At 41.4% G+C, this 19,119-nt stretch overlaps 1 protein-coding gene across 2 annotated transcripts in view; it reads right to left on the minus strand.

Moving 5' to 3' along the window:
* The window catches only part of Ogfod1 (2-oxoglutarate and iron dependent oxygenase domain containing 1), a 53,993-nt gene that overhangs the window by 8,151 nt on the left and 26,723 nt on the right, over positions 1–19,119 (minus strand). Inside the window, exons 1-10 of one of the 2 annotated variants that reach the window (XM_021657445.2) lie at positions 18,714–19,105; positions 17,153–17,298; positions 11,161–11,207; positions 10,523–10,623; positions 7,401–7,517; positions 6,780–6,871; positions 6,443–6,571; positions 5,959–6,072; positions 3,360–3,439; positions 2,794–3,107 (exon numbers count right to left, since the gene is read on the minus strand). In XM_021657445.2, the coding sequence (XP_021513120.1) occupies positions 2,794–3,107; positions 3,360–3,439; positions 5,959–6,072; positions 6,443–6,571; positions 6,780–6,871; positions 7,401–7,517; positions 10,523–10,623; positions 11,161–11,207; positions 17,153–17,298; positions 18,714–18,867 (1,294 nt within the window). In that variant the 5' untranslated portion in view covers positions 18,868–19,105. Of the gene's footprint in view, positions 1–2,793; positions 3,108–3,359; positions 3,440–5,958; positions 6,073–6,442; positions 6,572–6,779; positions 6,872–7,400; positions 7,518–10,522; positions 10,624–11,160; positions 11,208–17,152; positions 17,299–18,713; positions 19,106–19,119 lie in introns of those variants that run through there. The other variant, XM_021657447.2, reaches the window with a different exon arrangement.

Raw genomic sequence — 19,119 nt, forward strand, 5'->3', positions numbered from 1 at the left:
ACACACCATAACAAATAATAGGAATCAATAAACACTGCTCATTGATAACTCTTAATATCAATGGTCTCAATTCTTCCTAAAAAGACACAAACTAAAAGAATGGATGGGGAAACAGGATACATCTTCCTACTGCCTTCAAGAAACATACTAAACTATTAAGGATATCTATCACCTCAGGGTAAAAGGATGAAAAAAGATATTCTAAGCAAATGGAGTTGAGAAGAAAGCAGGTGTAGCCATTTTAGTATCTGACAAAAGAGATTTCAAACCCAAACAAATCAGAAGACATAGGGAAGGACACTAAAAACTCAAAGGAAAAATCCACAAAGAGGATATTTATGCACCAAATGCAAGGTACAGAACTAAGCCAAGTGTTCTCAAAGGATGAAACATAGATGGTTAAGAAAGAGAAATATTTATCATCCTTAGTCATCAGGAAACAGAAAATAAAAACTACTTTGAGATTTTCACCTTATACCATTCAGAATGGTCAAGAGCAAGAAAACTAATGATAGCGCATGCTGTCAAGGATGTGAGGAAAAGAGAACATTATTCATTGGAGGCGAAAGTGCAAACTTGTACAGCCACCATGAAAATCAGTGTGGCAGTTCCTCAGAAAGCTGGGAATAGACCTACCTCAAGATTGCTACTAATAGCCAGTCGATGGCGGGTGGCACAAGCCTGAAATCCCAGCCCTCCTGGGAGGCAGAGGCAGGCCCTCCTGTGATTTGAGGCCAGCCTTGTCTACAAAGTGAGCCTAGAACAGCCAAGACTACACAGAGAAACCTTGTCTCGGGGAGAGAGAGGGAGGGAGGGGGGGGAGAGAGAGAGAGAGAGAACTTGCTCCTACTCTTGGGCATATACCCAAAGGACTCTACCTTCTACTTGAGATATATTACTCATTCATGTTCACTGCTGCTCTGCCCTAAATTTCCAGAAATTGGGAACAGTCTACATGTCTATTAACCAATAACTAGAAAATGGAAATGTGGCACATTTACACAATGGAATATTACTTAGCTGTTAAAAATGTAATTATGAAATTTACAGGTAAGTGGATAGAGCTTGAAACAAATCATCCTGGGTGAGGTAAACTAGGCCCCAATAGACAAGTACTGTGTGCCATCTTTTAAGCATTTGATGCTGCAACACATATAACATAACCATAGAGATTAGGTAGAGTGAGGGACTAAAAGGAAGAGGAGACTGGATCACTGGAGATATGGGGAGGGACAACTTACACTAAGGGACATTTGAGGGATCATAAGGAACCTACTACTGTAGAAGTTTCTTTTTTTTTTTTTTTGGGACAGGTTTCTGTTTGTAGCCTTGGCTGTCCTGGACTTGCTTGGCAGGCCAGGCTGGCGTCGAACTCACAACGATCAGCCTGCCTCTGCCTCTGCTTCCCTGAGTACTGAGATTAAAGGTGTGTGCCACCATGCCTGGCTAGAAGTTTAAGATAGAAAAATATATGCAAGAAATATAAATGGAGTCAACAAGAATGGAGTAGACAATATCCAAACTAGACATCTTTTGCCACCAAGTAAAACCTTCAGTGCCAGAAATGGATTACATCCAGCTGAGTCTCTGGCCAAAGCATCTCCATGGAAATGCCCAAACATCTCAGGCTACTGGTCACTCTCCACAAGCTGAAGGTAAGGTTCTATTACTAAAGAGAGCATTTACCTATCTCACTGAACATGGAAAAGTCAAGCTGGTGCCTAATTAGATGCTTCACCCCTGTTTAATAATGTTCATGGTACTGGAAGGAACTCTGCATGCTATCAGAGAAGAAAGGGTAACCATTAACCCAGCCACAAAACTCTGTGATCTACAAGGGTGATCTGTTTGCAAGATGTGCCACTATAATAGTGGCACAAACTGTGGGAGTAACCAACCAACCAACCAACCACTCTCTGATGGGATTTAAGGTCTACTCCACAGGATGGAATCCATGACTGACACTGTGGAGATGGCCCAAAACCCAAGAGTGGATAGACCACAGGTCTAAGGGAAAACCAAGTATTACTGTTCTGCTAAAGGAACATATCAATAAAATGACTCCTAATGGTATTCTGCTACTCCTATAGATCAATGCCTGGACAATATGGAGTGACTGAGAGATTTTGTAACACTCAGTCCCAAGTGAGATGTCTTCATCAAACCCTCTATTCAGGGTCCAGGGAACTATGCAGAAGACAAAAAGATTGTGAAAAGCCAAAGGGGATAGATGACTCCTAACACACAAAATTCTAAATTACTCTAGACACAACAGAACTGATGCACACAGGAATGCAGGAATTATGGCAGCATGTGAATTCAGAGACAGTGGCAGAATGCACACAGCGTTGTAATGGCTATGACTGAGCAGCTTCAGGGGAGATGGTGATATGGAAAAGCTTCTGTGAGGAAGTGCCACTGCTCAGAGCTGAATAAGAAGAAATGAAGGAAGAGCATTTTCAGGAAAAGAACAGTTAGTACATTTTATTAGAGTGAGGACACTAGCAGCGGGTAAGATGGAAATAAACATAAAATGGTGTGTAAGCATTGTTTGGTGCTTGTTTTCTGTGTGTAAATCTGACCTCTGACATCTCCTAGAAAAACCTCAAGATCCAGGAGAGCTGACTTTGTTTTTTTTTTTTTTTCTCCTGTTCCTGAGGTGGAGATAGTGCAATAGTAGATGTTCAGGAAGGATTTGTTACATGGATAAGGATAAATCATTTGCGTCTGGCAACTATCTGAATGCAGAATGGTTTCAGGTAAAAATAAAGGTGAGCCCTAACACCAGCTTACCTTTCTTTGCTTCATCTTCCTGTAGTTCCAGGTCTGCCTGTTCACCACTCTCTTCACTATGGCTGCCAACAGCTGCCTGATTTTTCTCAGACCTTGAAGGGCTTTGGCTAGTCCCTTCTTCAGTGGCATCAGTAGAAGAGGCTGCTTCTTCCTCTCCTTTGTCGTCAGCTTCATCTTCTTCTGAAGGGGCCAAGAAGTGAAGCTTCAGGCCAGTGAAGTTGGAGAGCAGCAAGAACAGCGCCTCTGAGCGAAACAAGCCCATGCACTCCTTCAGTATGTCAGGGAGATTATTTTCTTCCGCTTTTTCATAATACCTGAAAAGCAGCAATGGTAAGTTCCTCAGCCCCACATGTGAGATTACCCATGCAATCAAAGCTGGTAATCAGCTTTGAACCTTTCTCGCTAAATGATGGTACCATTATCAGAACAGTGAGACTTTGCTAGGCCTTACTACAGCATGTCCTGGGGAAGTAAATGTTAAGGCAAGTATCCTACTGGAGATGAGCTAATGCTGATGAAGGGAGTTGATGAGCACAGATGGAATCACCTGTCATGGTGACCTCTACCTTTTGTTTGGGGGACCACGGCTATTCCATTCCACATCTCCTTTCTCCAAGGCTTCACAGACCTTTGCAAATTTTTCAGGCTGGAAAAAAAGCAAATAAAAAAGTTAGCAAGTCTTCCTGCAACCCCTCACTATTCTAGCAGGAGAAGTAGCTCTGTAGAATATCAGCTTTCCTTTCCTTTTTTTTTTCTTTTCCCCTTCCTTTCCCTTCCCTTCCTTTCCCTTCCCTTCCCTTCCCTTCCCTTCCCTTCCCTTCCCTTCCCTTCCCTTCCCTTCCCTTCCCTTCCCTTCCTCTTTCTTTCTCTCTTTCTCTCTTTCTCTCTTTCTCTCTTTCTTTCTTTCTTTCCTTCCTTCCTTCCTTCCTTCCTTCCTTCCTTCCTTCCTTCCTTCCTTCTTTCTTTTTTCCTTCCTTTCTTTTTTTAAGACAGGGTTTCTCTGTGTGGCATTGGCTGTCCTGGACTCACTTTGTAGATCTGGCTGGCCTTGAACTCATAGAGGTCTCCCTGAGTGCTGGGAGTCCAGGTGTGTGCTACTGTGCCTGGCTGAATATTTTCTTTTTCATACAAGATCTCTGCAGCAGCTTTAGCAAAGAGAGTCAAATGCCATTGGGCTATTCCATGTTTGTAAATTCATCATTGATGATTTTTATTTGCACATATGCATGTGATGAATGGGACTGTGAGCACATGAAAACATGCACCCATGCATGGTGGGTGTGTATAAGCCAGAGAAGGAGCTCATCCAGGCAGGCTCACTCACTGAACCTGAAGCTTGTGCTCCCAGACCCTCTCCCCACTAGGTAGGCGGCCAGCAATTCCAGCAACCCTCTAGTCTCTAGCCTCAGAAAAGAAGCAAACAAACACACGAACACATGGGTGCTGGGGACCTGAGCTTAGATCTGCATTCATGAAACAAATGGTCTTACTCACTGAACCATTTCCCCAGCTCTCAATGGTTGAAAACTTATGTTAAATTGCTAATCACTAAATCTCAAATTTCTAGTGACACTAACTCTTGGATCCTTTCTTCCACCCTTTCAACTCCCTAACACTAGATAAGAGAGAAAAGGTTAGAGAAGAAAGGAAAAAGATTACTGGTTGGAAAGGGGGCAACATTACTGTTAGACCACTTCTTGCTGATTAGGGCCGTTGTGTTCCTTGGGGCAAGTTTGAACTTTGTCTTCAGAATATCTAATTTCTTCTTTGTGTTTTTTCTTTGTTCACGATTACTGAATAAAAACTGTGACCAATGGCAACCAACAATGAACACCCCCCCCCCCTACACACACACTCACACACCACCTCTGGGGCCCTAGCACTTATATACTCCCTAAAAGTCCCCAGAATTCCAAATGTCACACAATCGCAGAAACTATCTGCAGCTGAAAAAAATCATACCCCTGCTAGAGCACAAGGCAAATCATAGTCATCTGCTGTGACACAGCCCCATATTCTCACACCTGGGATCAAAATGAAAACATATTCTTAAACCTTTTTGTTTGTTTGTTTGTTTTTTAAAACAAAATTCCAAAATTGTTACTATACTCTTGGTCCCAGCTTGTCTAATTTAATAAGCTCTTAAATTTTAAGTAGTCAAATATAATATAAGAAACTGGCTTTCTAAAGAAATATATCCATAGGAGGCTTTACTTTAAAATTTTATTTATTATTTATTACAGGTGTATAGGTGTTTTGCCTGCATTTCTATGCATTTATGCATTGCCCTTGGGGGCCAGAAGAGGCAGTGGGTTCCCTGGAAATGGAGTTACAGGCAGTTGTTGTTATATTTCTATAACAATATAATGCCTCTTAAATTCTTTAACATTCAATGCCAGTTGTGAAATTCTGACAGAGTCAGTTTGCAGAATCCCTTCACCTTTTTCATGGAGCAAGATCTCTTGGGAATGTGTAGTCATGTACCCACAGTATTCACCAAGTGCTCTATCAGCAAGTGTTAGCTCACATAGCTCTCACAACTCTGCAAGAAAGGCAAGGCAGGGATAACCCCACTGTATCCAATAATACAGTGAATACCCAGTGAGAGCGATTGGCTCATGTTAGGGAAACCCGAGCCAGGACATGACTTCTGACGTTAGCTCTCTATTCAAGTTGCCTCATGATGGTCAAACATTCACTATTAGATCAACTATAAATAGCAATCTGTCTATTCAAAACTTAACGAATACCATATTAATTAGATGAATAGAAAGAAAACAAACTAGGTACCAAGTCCCCTTTATGGCAGAAACGTGTGTGAGCACCCTGAGCATTATATGTCCTAGGCAGGTGAGTGGCTTAAAGTGCTTATTGCAGAGGACCCCTACATGTAACTTCAGTTCCAAGGGATCTGATGACCTTTTCTGGCATCCTTGCACACCCACAATCATGTGTGTATACATACATGTTTTTATTTAAAAACAAAAAATAAACTTAAAAAAAGTTTCAAGGATGTCATTCATATATCTGTCAGCAATATAGTTTGTGTATTTGAAGAGAATTACATAAATATCTGAACTAAGAAAGAAAATAACTCTTGGTGCTTTCAATTTTTGCAAGATTACATATAAAACAACATATATAAAACACGGTATGGAAGCCTACCTTAAGAAACTCCTTTAAGAGAATTTCAGACCTTTCCTCAAATTCTTCTTGAATTTGCATTTGATAATCCATTTCCAGATAAGCAGGGTTGATCCACTCGTATAAAATTTCATGCTTACAAAAAAGCAGCAGATCCATGGTCTATTAGTATGTATAGCTTCTCTTTTTCCATTATTCCACATTCCTTACTTTTTTATGTTTCTCTTATCAGACAAAAAGTACTAGAAAACTCTGAGAAAAACATTATCAAAATTTATCTAAGTCTAGTTTCAGCAATGGCAAAATCTAATTTTAACATCAGAAAAACAGGCTGAGAATAGTTCATTGGAAGAATGCTTGGTCAGCATATAGAAGGCCCTTTGGTTTAATCTCTAGTACTGCAAAATACATGTCAGCTCACACGGTCCTCACCATAGTAAAATCAGAAAACCAACTTATATGCTATAGTATGTATGATAAAAAAAATCTGGTAATTTATGCTTACATCTTGTGGGATGTGAGGATTTCGAGGGATTGGTGGCTCAAAGTAGGTGGGAGGCCTGGTCAATGAAGGACCATGAAACCAGCCACTTACAGATAAACGTGATGTTTCTTCAGACAGGACTTCAGATACCTGCAAGAGCAAGACCAGCAGCACATCAACCCAGGATGAAGAGTGAAGACACTAGCCAAGGCATGTTAACTTGAGATCTATCAAGCGAGGCATGAAAACCTGGTGAGACAGCAGGCCCAACAGGAAGCTGATACAACTAGGTACTGAGAGTACGGAAAACATGATCCTTGGTCCTTAGTGCACTATACATTTGTTTCACTATCTTTACCTGGTGAAAGGATACTGGAGACACTTCAAAGAAAACCAGTTTGTTCCACGAAGGGATAAGAGACTTGACAATCTGCTTTGGCTGCAAGTGTTCTGCGTCAGGAGAGAAGACACCCATAAATATGGTTCATTATCATTGGCACCTTCTGGCTGCCTCTTCCACCTCTCCACATACTCCCTTCCACTCGTGTTGCTCAAACTCACCAGCTTAGGTGGGTGACATGTCTTTCCACCACAATGTCCATCTATTACTGATGAGAACTAGATTAAGTTCTCATTTTCCTGGACTCACCCTGTGGTGAGTCACTCAGAAGCCCTGATCTCTTGTCAAACAGGCTGCTGTTAGCAGACTCATAGGCACAGGTAGCTTGGTGTGCTTTTTACCCTTTCATGGTCAGTACACAAAAGCAAGATCTACTTCTCATCTCAATCCGCTTTGTCTCTGGAGAAGTAATCTGAAATGTAACTCAAGAGGTGCTTGTTGAGCTAGCATGAATTCTGCCAGGGGCAGTCACTGTGATAAATACATGGTTTCTTTCTCCTTTGACACATTACATGTCAGAATGGTGGTCCTGAGGCAACTGCTTGGAATTCAGGAGTGGCTTCTGAAGGTGCATCTTACCATCAGTGTCATAAAGGTCCAGGGTGCCCCCCCAGTTCCTGTCCCAGGAAGGAACCAGGTAGAGAATGAAGGCGATCCGGCGCCCCTCCAGCTCATCATCATGGCAGAGCAGCGCATCTGCAATCATTTAAACATAATTTAGATCTCTGCACACACAGTGGCTGCTATCTGCTTCTGCAGTCAATCCCCTGACATGCCGACTCCAGATTTAACTGTCTTGCCATTTTAAAATGACACTTCTCTTTTGTAAATGTGGCAGTAAAACTCATACAAGATAGAAAACTTTAAACATAATGGAATACAGAGAGATCTACAATGTAATTACAAACACTATTTTTCTACATATTTTTGTAGTATTTTCCCCTCATATGTGTATTCGGTTAAAAAAATGGTATGCTAGAGTGGTGGGTTGTAGGCCGACTTTTTCAAATATCAGTATACACACTTGACATCACTTTTAATGGCTGCACAGTTACTGTACTATGTAGATTGTCAATTTACCCTCTCTTTAATTTCATTTCTATTTGCTATTAATTTGTTTGTATTTCTTGGCTATTTCAAAGAATGCCTTAATGAATATTACTGTTCATTGGTATACACACTTCACTATTCTTTAAAATTTTTTTAATTTATTGTGTGTGTTGGTGGCAGGAGGGGAACATGTGGATCAGAGGATAACTTCCAAAGTTGGTCCTCTCCTTCTACCGTATGGATCCCTGGAATTGAACTCAGATTGTCAGGTTTTGTGGTAAGTGCTTTTAACCCACTGAACCAAGCCATCTCCCTGGCCTGATTTCTTTGTTCTTGTTCTCATTAACTGCCTAACTTAACTTTCTAAAGCTGAGCAAGGCAGGCATCTATGCAGCATGGGACACGGCAAAGGGCTACAGTGAACTGGGGCCATTTATATATGAAGGGATTGGTCTAATAAATAAATATTTTGAAGATAATGGTAGCTAAGTGCTGCACAAATGAAAGAGGGAATTACTGATAAGAAAAAAAAAACTAGAATAAACTTTGTAGTATTCAACTAGTACTGGAGAAAGCAATGTGAATTCAGTTTCCTGTACCTATGATATATAGGTATATATAAATGCATAAGTATTATGTGTACACTTTTGTGTGTGTGTGTGTGTATAATTACATAATCTTAAAGCAGCATTTCTGAGGTTCTTGGCTTGACTTCCACAATCCTTACAGTCAGGTCTGGTAACAAAGCCTTACAATCCTGCCTACTGCAGAGGTTGAGCAAGAGAATCAAGTTTAAGGCCAATTTAGGCTACAAGGTGGGTTCAAAGGCAACCGGGCAAGCTAGATGCCAACTCAAAAAAAAAAAAAAGTTGGGAGAAAAAGAGTGAGGATACAGCTCAGAGGTACTGCCTGCTTAGCAAGTTGAGGCCCTAAGTTCAATCCCAGCAGCAAGACAAACAACAAAAGCTTCTGCCACAAACTGTGCACTGATGGGGAAGGCAAAGCATGGGCGATCTGACACTAGGCTCCCTGTAATTCATCCAAGGTTACATCACTACGAGTATGACACAGAGTCTACGAATGTGACACAGAGTCACTTTGAACCATCTAGCAGGATTTGGAAACAGAAAGCTCAGCACTAACTACTACAGTCCTTCCAAATACATGACCCACGGCCCACTTGCCCACACAAAGAGAATCACCCAATAATAAAGAAACACCAGATAAACCAGACGGAAGGAGTTGTTGTTAAAAAATAACTGTCTATATATCTTCAGAAGCATCAAGGTCGGGGAAGGGCAGAAGAGACCAAGACCCTATTTAGACTAAAGGAGGCTCAATAGATAGGACAAGTGAATGGAGTGTGCCATCCTCAGCTAGATCCTTTCGCATCAAGGGTCAAATGTGACAAGTGAACAAGGCCTATGAATTAGATGGAACAACACTAGCCTGTCAACCTTCTGACTCTGAAAGTTCATTGCTGCCATGGGGAAAGAGATGACTGAAATCTTTAGGCCTATGGAATCATAGGACTGTAACCACCTTTCAAGTGAAGCAGGAAAATAAATTATGTGTGCTATGCCTGCTTCTTTTGTTTACACTTAAAATTAGTTTAAATTTAAAAATAGAAAAGCTGGAAGTAGTGGCTCACACCAATAATCTCAGCACCAAAGAGGATGAGCAGATAGATGGTCTCTGTGAGACTGAGGCCAGGCTGGATTACAGAGTGAGACACTGTCTCAAAGAAAATACAGCATAAGAAAAAGTTATAAAAACACAGAATAATTTTCCACCTTTATTACTAAGTTTATCTCCAGAATGTTTTTAGACTTCCTCAAGACCATATATGATAGCCAAGCGGAATCCAACAGGCTGTCTCTGACATGAACTCAGTGGCTGGCTCTTTGATCACCTCCCCCTGAGGGGGGAGCAGACCACAGAGCAAGACAATGCAGCCACTCCTGATGAGACCTGACCCTGATAAACTAGGGTCAGAGGGAAAGGGAGGAGGACCTCCCCTATCAGTGGACTAGGGGAACGGCATAGGGGAAGAAGAGGGAGGGAGGGCAGGATTGGGAGGGGAGGAGAGAGGGGAGGGCCACAACTGGGATACAAAGTGAATAAATTGTAATAAATTAAAAAAAAAAAAACAGACAGAAATTTAGAAAAGCAAAACCAAGCAACATTTCCTTTTATTTAACAATACGCACACATGCCAGTGCACATCTGTGAATTCTGACGGGGAAGGCAACAGAAGCCTCTGAAGAGGGAAGGCAGGTGACAGGGATTATTAATATTTACATGGTCCATTTCCTGTGTTCACTCACCAAATACAAAATAAAGTGAAGGAAAACCACCACCAAAGCAGATGGGAACTTTCAGAAGTCTAAGCACAGAATTCATAGCATCACCTTTTGTGTCTTACAATACTATACACAAGTTGGTTTGAGAATTTCTTCTGAAAATATGATCAGTGGCTCTCATGCACCCACAAAGAACCTTACCCTTTCTGATATGACAGCTATTCCTGCATGTGGGCTGAGTCCTTACTGGGAAGGCCCTGATGTGAACTGGTATACTGATGCTATCTCTCCACCACTGTGGAGCTCAAACCTTGAAATCTTTACACAGCAGAGCTTTATCCTCCTTACCAGTGAATTCGTATTTAGCACAGGACATGTCAATGGTTGGTTCTAGGTCAATGCTGGAAACCTTAGAAAGCCAGGCCCGAAATTCTTCAAACAGAAGTTTCCTAGAAGTGGGAACAAAGACCGCTTGTTATGCCACAGCATGGCTCCATATGGAGCCATGCCATTCCTATGCTCTCTTACGTTCACAAATTGTGCTTGGCTGAGAAAACCCCATAAGCATTCTGTAATGTCTAAAGGCACAGCTGCCAATTATACAGAATGGGCCAACATAGCCAACATAGCCAGTACAACAGTAATGTAATGGTAATGTTGCGGGGGAGAGGGAGGATAAACATTTCTGAAAAAAATCAACTAATATCATCAACTTCCAAATCTGTTGCTATAGAAAGGATGGGAGGGAGGGAGGGAGGGAGAGAGAAAGGGAAGAAAGGGGAGAAATGACCAGTGATCAAGCAGGCAAGCGGAGGCTTGGGATTTGTATCTTAGCTTCTTCATTTCTGCTGGGTTGTCTTGAAGTAGTTATTTAGTTTCTTAGGGTGTGTTGCCTCCTTCATCAAATGCAATTATGTAAATATTTAAAACTCAGAGTTCTGCCTAACACATTTATTGGCACCCAATAAATATAATTACTTGTTTACCTTAAAGCTGAGATATGAGGCTCTTTTCTCTTCTTCAGATCATCAGACTGGATTATAAAGAAAAAAAGGGATTTCCTTGTTACAGTATATTGGTTGTAAAAAGAACAGTAAGGGGACTGGAGAGATGGCTCAGAGGTTAAGAACACTAGCTGTTCTCCCAAAGGTCCGGAGTTCAATTCCCAGGAACCACAGGGTAGCTCATAACCATCTATAGTGAGATCTGGTGCCCCCTTCTGGCCTGCAGACAGAACACTGTATAAATAAGAAATAAATAAACTTAAAAAAAAAAAAAAAAGAGGAACAGTAAGGAGTCTGACAGCACCTGATAGCAGAACCCTGTGGCTAAGAGCTGAGACTCTGAAGAGAGGTGCCAGGTCTGACACATGACTACCCCACCTTGCAGCTCTGCCATTGCCAAGTGACTTCGGGTCTTTCTACCTCATTCACTCAACAAATACTTAAGGAGTTACCACAAAGAGGTTTACGCTTGTTGACGGGCACATACATTAAACACAAACGCTAATTTATCAGCATAAAGGCGCCAAGTGCACAGGAAAACTACAGAGAAAAAGCAACGGGTTGTGCTGAGAGTGAAGGGTCTGCAATGATAAGGGGGGAACCACGTAAATGTCAATGAGGAGGAACAAAATGTATCCAAAATACTGTAGAGTGGCTAAGCTGCCAGGGAAATGCAAGCGGGAGAGCAAGAGATGAGGCTCAAAGGCCTAATGCAAGGCATCATGTTGGCCTGGAGCCAATCTATGTACTTTGGCTTTTACCCAGGGTACATGGGTCATTAGGTTTCAAGCAAAGGAGGAAAATGAGGTAAAATCTTGGGAGAATATCCTCGTAGTATAAAATCTATCATTTTAATCACTCGAAAGTATATAATTCCACGGGTTTCATGCATTCATGATGCAGCCAACCATGCTTAATAAACCCAGAATTTAACACTAGAAAATGAAATCTTCTATCTAGTAGGCAGTCAGCTCCATCCTTTCTACTGCCAGCTCTTAAGAAGTGTCATCCATTTCTTGCTGCTTTGTGCTTATCTGTGTATTCCGGACATTTAAAAGAAATCATATAATATGCAACATTTGGAGTTTGGCTTCCTATTTCAAATTTTTATTTATATTTATCGTCAGTAGTATGTGTACTAGTGTGCGTAAAAATGTAGGTATGGCTGTGCCATGGTGAACATGTGGCGGTCAGAGGGCATCTGGGTTCAGTTCTCTCCCTCCACCTTGTTGAGGTAAGGCTTCTCTCGTTTTTACCACACTGCATACTCCAGGCTAGCTGGCAAACAGGCTTCCTGCCTCCACCTCCCACCTCCCCAGAGTTTGAGATTACTGATGCTTGCCACCATGTCTAGCTTTTTAAGGCTCTAAACTCAACAGCATGCACGTCTACCTGCTGAATCACCTCACTGGCCCCAGATTCTGGCTTTTATCATTTACCAAAATGTTTCTAAGGTTCATCCATGTTGTAGCTCTGACTTCCTTTTTATGATCAATACTCCTCCAGATGGGAATACTGCCTTTGTTTCCCCATTAATCAGTGGATAGACATCTGGTTGCTTCCAATTGAGACTACTATAAACAGTACTTATATGAATATCTACAAGCAAGTTTTTATGGGAACACATATTTTACAATTCTTCTGAATCCACCTATGAAAAGAACATAATGGTGCCATTTGTACAAGTGGGTAAAGGTAGGAGACTCACTAATATGCTAATCATGGTGAGAGAGACAGCTTAGACAAGATGAATGCTGCTGATGGTGGAAATAGGGAGTTTTGGGATGCAGTGAAGGAAGTGTCCTTGGTGGACTGGACATGAAGAGTGACCAAGGAGTTAAGAATGACTCATTTTAATCTGAGTTAAAGATGAACAACAGAATTAGAGGAAGGAGAGTAGTTTAGTGTTGGTCCTAAGCTTGAGATTATTAGACATCCAAGAGGAGACAGAAAGCTAGGAGACTCCAGGAAAATCTGTGTTCAGCCTTAATTCAGATATTAAATGCTTGAGCATTCTGGTATTAGGAGGGACTCCATCATTGGGGAGTTGGTTATATGGAGTGGTTAAGTGTGTAAAGTGCTTGTGTAAAAACATGGTGACCAGAGTTTGCTACATGGAACCCATGTAAAGCTGGAAGGAAAGGCCTAATTCCACAAACTTATTCTCTGACTGACCCTGCCACCATGCCTCCCCAAATAATATTAAAAATTTAAAAGATTTTGGTTTTCAGGAAAAAACCCAGATAAGGAGATTGAGAAAAAGTGCTCTATGTCAGAGAAGGGAAATTAAGGCAGTATGTATGGTGTTGTGAATGAGAATGACTGGCATAGGCTCATATATTGAAATGTATGGTTCCCAGCTGGACTGCTGGGAAGGATCTGGTCTGGCCATGCTGGAGGAGGTGTGTCACTAAGGGTGAGCTTTGATGTTAAAGCTAACACTATTTCTAGTTAGGGCTCTCTGCTTTGTGCTTGTGAATGAGATTCAGGTTCTCAGCCACTGCTCTAGCCTGCCTGCCTGCTGCCATGCTCCTTTACCATGGCCATGGACTCTAACCCTCTGGCACTGTAAGCCCCCATCAAATGCTTTCTTCTATAAGTTGCCTTGGCCATGGTTTCTCTTCACAGTAACAGAAAAATAATTAAGACAGTATGGTATCCTGAGAGGAAAGTGAAAATATGTCTCTAGGAAGGAGTACAAATGCTTCTAAAAGATCAAGGATTACCTGCCTTTGAAGCATAGCAGGTATTGTCAGTCTCCTGAAAGAAATCAAAGAATAGCTGGGTGTGGTGGTGCACGCCTGTAATCCCAGCACTCTGGGAGGCCGAGGCAGGTGGATCTCTGTGAGTTCGAGGCCAGCCCCAGCCTGGTCTACAAAGCAAGTCCAGAACAGCCAAGGCTACACAGAGAAACCCTTCCATGAAAAACCAAATAAATAAATAAGTAAATCACATTAAAAAAAAAAAGAATATCAGTGACTATATTTTCTAATGTGGAGGCTGAGAGTGACTATAGTAAGTGTAGCTTCAGTGGACTGGTAAAGGTAAGAGTGTGATAATATGTGCTTACAAAAGGACGAGAGCAAAGAACGTGAAGCAGTGTGGACAGCTTTTAAAGAAGGGTACTAAATGGGTGTGATGTCACAGGCTGTGATCCCAGCACTCAGAGGCAGAGGATGGAGGACTGTCACAATTTAGGCTAGCTCAGGCTGTATCTAAAGATCCAGTCTCAAAACAAACAAACAAACAAACAAACAAACAAAGCCAAATCAAACTAACCCAAAAACAAGCAAGCTGAAAGGGAAGTTAAATGAATAGCTTTTAAAAATATTAATAAAAAAAACATTCCAACAGGTTTTTGTTATCATTGTCATATTAAAGGGAATAATCCAGAAGAGAAGGAAAAACTTTGTAGTCTCTATCTGTAAAACAGAACAGTAGTAAACTTCCTTCACAGCACCCTAATGAAAACTTCATGACTGAAACACTTGAGCTGTCATATAGTATGGCTTAATAATGCTTAAGATATACAGACTATTGCACAGATCCTAATGTCAGATGTGTTACATCACTGGAATATGCCAGAGATGCAATTAATTATCTGTTAAATTTATAGCACATGCAAAGAAAAAGTATACAGGTGAAATCTTGCCTGAAAGTGAGCAATGTAAAAATTATTCACAATAGGTAATGGCCTTTCTCTTTTTTCTATCACCAGAGTCATTTTTTGTTTGTCCCTCATTCTGGCTTCATATTAATAAAATACTTTCATTTGTCAAACAGCATCACATAAAAACCATTCTGGGTTGAGGAGCTAGCTTAGTCATTATGCTTGCCTTTTAAGTACAAGGACTTAGGCTCAATTTCCAGAACCCAGAGAAAAAGCTGGTGGCATGTGATTATATTCTCATGCTAGGCTCACTGGTCAGCAGCCTAGACTACTCAAGCTTCAGGTCAGTGAGAAACTCTAATTCAAAATAAAGGTGGATGGTACTTGAGAAATGGCACACATGTACATCCACATTGTCAGACAGACAGACAGACAGACAGACAGACAGACACACACACACACACACACAGAGACATACATACAGATATCTCAATTTAGTAATCAGAGATTACTTAGGGTTGAAAAGTTGATATAATTATAACAGCAGATAAGGGTGGTTTTTCATTAACCTGATAAGCCTTACTTGGATAAAAGTTTGATTTGGATTAGATTTTATGAGTGTGTCATCACTCCAGTATTTAGTTTGGGCAATTCAATCATATGTACAGGGTCTACAAATTAGAGTGGGATAGGATACTGTCATCTGACCAGATGATCAGCAACAGTGTAAAATAAGATGTTAAACCAGGCCCAGTGGCACATACTTGTAATCCCAGGATTTGGGAGGCAGAGGCAGGCAAATCTCTGTGAGTTCGAGGCCAGCCTTGTCTACAAAAAGAGTCCAGGGCAGCCAACGGTACACAGAGAAACCCTGTCTCAAAAAACCAAAAAGTTAATCACTCTCTTATTCCAGATAAAATCAAAGGGAAAATGCAAAGACAGCAAAGATAAATCTTCATCTGTTTCATCTTTTTATAGTTTTCAAAATATCTTAATTTTATTTGACATGTATTGGTGCTTTGTCTGCACGTATATCTGTGTATCACATGATGTCTCTGTGTCCAGAAGAGGGTGCTGGATTCCTTAGGACTGGAGTTATAGATGGGTATGGCCAACCACATAGGTGTGATGAGTAGAATACAGGTCCTCTGCAAGAGCAGCCAGTGCTCTTAACTGCTGAGCCATCTCTCTAGCCATTTTTTGAATTTTTAAACCCTGACAGCTTAGATAGTTTATGATCCAAGCATTGAAGATGATTCCACACTTGGGACCCAATGACTTGTATTTCTGTGCTAGACAGGACTGTCTTCTAAGAGTAGAAAAGAAAATTCTGATTTCAAGATAGTCGTTTTATGCTGTCTGTTTTATTATCTGTCCACCAAAAAAGAAAGGAGAGTTGGGGATGCAACTCAGTGGTAGAGTATGTGCTTAGGGTACTCAAGGCTTGGGATCAAAACAGCAGTGCTAAGCTGTGGTGGGACACACCTTTCAATCCCAGCACTCAGGAGCTTAAAAAGCAAGTAGATCTCTGAGTTTGAGGACAGCCAGGACTACACAGAGAAACCCTGTCTCAAACAACCCCCCAAACAAACAAAAAACAACTAAAAAAAAAAAAAGAAAAAAAAAAAAAAAAGAAACAAAACAACCCCCCCCCCAAAACCCAGTACTTCTATTCCCTAAAGGAAAAAGTTTTCCCTTTCTTCTAGATATATTGCAATACAGAATATTGCAACTGCAATGCATCAAGCCACAAAAGCAAAGACATGGACTTAAAAGTCTGAATGGCATTATCTTCAAATATAAGGTTCTTTACCATTCAAATATAAGGTTCTTTACCATTCAAATATAAGGTTCTTTACCATGCCACCAGCCCAAATACACTTCATCCTTTGTATATGGTGTGCTCTTACCAGCTTAAAGGCATTTCTTGACTATTCCTGCCACTATCATCTCTATTACTGTGGATGATAGAAGGCAGAAACTGTTAAAAATCTTCCTTATAGATATCACAGCAACTCACACACAGTTAATACTCCATAAGCTTATGTTGAAAAAAATGCTTAACAATGCCAAGGTGAAGAAGACATTTTAAAGCAAACCTAATCTAGAACCTTGGGTCTTAAAAATAATGAAATTAAAAAAAAGTTAATTATATGTCTGTATATGTATCTATCTGTGGATATTGCATGTGGGTAATCTGAGAGGTTCATGAACCACCTGATATCGATACTGGGAATTGAACCTGAGTCCTCTGGAGAGTAAAAGTGCTCTTAACCATTGAACTATCTCTCCAGCCATCATCAATGAATGATTTTATACCTAAGGATTTTTGGGAGGAAGGGCTAATGTAGTGGAAATAAATACCTGCTGGAACTTATATAAATCATTGTACTTTTCATGGAAGTCCAGGCTCAGGAGTTCTTTCTGAAGTCCTTCCAGGAAGTCTTGGCTTTGGATGAAGTTTGGGATCACACAGTGAAGAAAAGGATCCATGTCCAAAGTAATAGCTTCTGTTGGAAGGAAAACATTACCCTTGTCTTTCTTCTCTTCTGGACTTTTGATTACCAAGTAGCATAACAGTTTACAAAAGGAGATGATCAGATTTTACCTTGTATCATCCCTTTACTCATTCAAGCCTACTTTTCTCAGGTACTATGCTTAAATGCTAGTCTTTAATGAGTGGTGGGATATCACTAATGGAGGCTTTTTTTTTTTTTAAGTTTTTAGTTCACTAATTCTTGCATCGAATGCATTTCAGATTCTTAACTCATTTTTTCCAGAGCAAAGTAAAACAAGAATAGCAAATTAGATGAGAGTAGCAAAACTGGCTGGCCATTTTTCCTCAAGCCTGCCCTTTCTTTTCCCAAGTTTCTGTGCGATCAGTTTGTTTGTAACCCCTTCTAATTAATTTCACTTCCATTAGATTCTGAATAACTAATCCTGGCCTACTAAAAGCCTGACCTAGTGGTACATTACATGCTCTCATTTACAACTGAGTATAATACTGTCACTGTGCCTATGCAACAACAGTCAAGGAAACTGAGAAGTCTCTGAGCATCTAGAGCCTGTACTTTAAACACAAAAGTATCCGCTTGTCTGTGTCCTGAGAGCTCAGAGTTGGCTTCTTTAAACACCCAAATGAAACAAACAAATAAACCATGGCAAATCTGGGAAGAAAATTCAAGATGACGACGGGCGTGGTGTCACACACCTTTACTCCCAGTACTCGGGAGGCAGAGGCAGGCGGATCTTAGTTCGAGGGCCGCCTGGTCTACAAAGACAATCCAGGATAGCTAGGGCTGATAAATGGGGAAACCCTGTCTCGAAAAACCAAAAAAGAGAAAATTCAAGATGCACCCAGCCAGATAAGGTAATAACGTGTAGCTAAGTCTGGAACAATGGTTCAAGATGTGTTCATTTTATGTGTCACACACGCCAACGACAGGCACGTGAAAACTAGTAAGTTTAGGTGCTTGCTCTCTGGCAGTTCTCAACATCTGTGGTTAGTCGTTCACGCAACAGCGGAGAGTGACCCTCGCTAGACATTTACTGGTTCTCAGAGAAACGTTTATGAATGCCTACAAGCATTAGTTTGTCAATCCCACCTTTCCTAGGAGAATACTATTAACGATTCCGTTTTATAAAAGAAGAAACTGACGCTTAAGCAAAGTTAAATGCGTTGCCCGATGACGTACAATCAGCAGAGAAATTCTATGGGTGACCCCTGATTCTAGAATCCGACCCGCAGTTTATTTGTCTTCCACTTTGCCACACTCCCGGGCCTATGTTTAGTTTCCTACCCAGGCTTGTCTAATCAAGCAGATTTTGCATGAACCGAGCAGCAGTCGGCGCCGGTCTCGGTGGTGGCTGCGATCATCCCCACACCTCTTCCCGCGGCCGCTCCTCCCTTACAGCACCCCATTACCATGGCTGAACGGCGTCCGGCGGCTCCAGGCCTCAGCCACCTGCTTCCTCACGGTTTCTTCCGTGACAGCGTCCGAAAACTCAGCCGCTACCTGCTTCTTCCCCTTCTTTATCGGCCGCGCAGGGCCGGGATCCGCGGGCCGCTTCCCGTTCATCTGCTCACCGTGCTCAGACCCACGCCAGGAAAGTCAGTACGCTACTTCCCTCTAGAAACTACAGTTCCCCAAATGCCCTATTCTTCAATTCCCCAGCATTACCCAATGGGAAGGCATAAAAGTATACGGAGGCGGTACCAATGAAGGATTAACCAGTGGAAGAGCGCCATGCTGCTCCATGCCGCCAGCAATTGGTCGGATGATCGCGGTGAACTCCTCCTTCCTGCTTCCGGAGTATATCCACTTCCGGCG

Source organism: Meriones unguiculatus, chromosome 10 (assembly GCF_030254825.1).
Source record: "Meriones unguiculatus strain TT.TT164.6M chromosome 10, Bangor_MerUng_6.1, whole genome shotgun sequence".
In the NCBI taxonomy this organism is placed as follows: Eukaryota; Metazoa; Chordata; class Mammalia; order Rodentia; family Muridae; genus Meriones; species Meriones unguiculatus.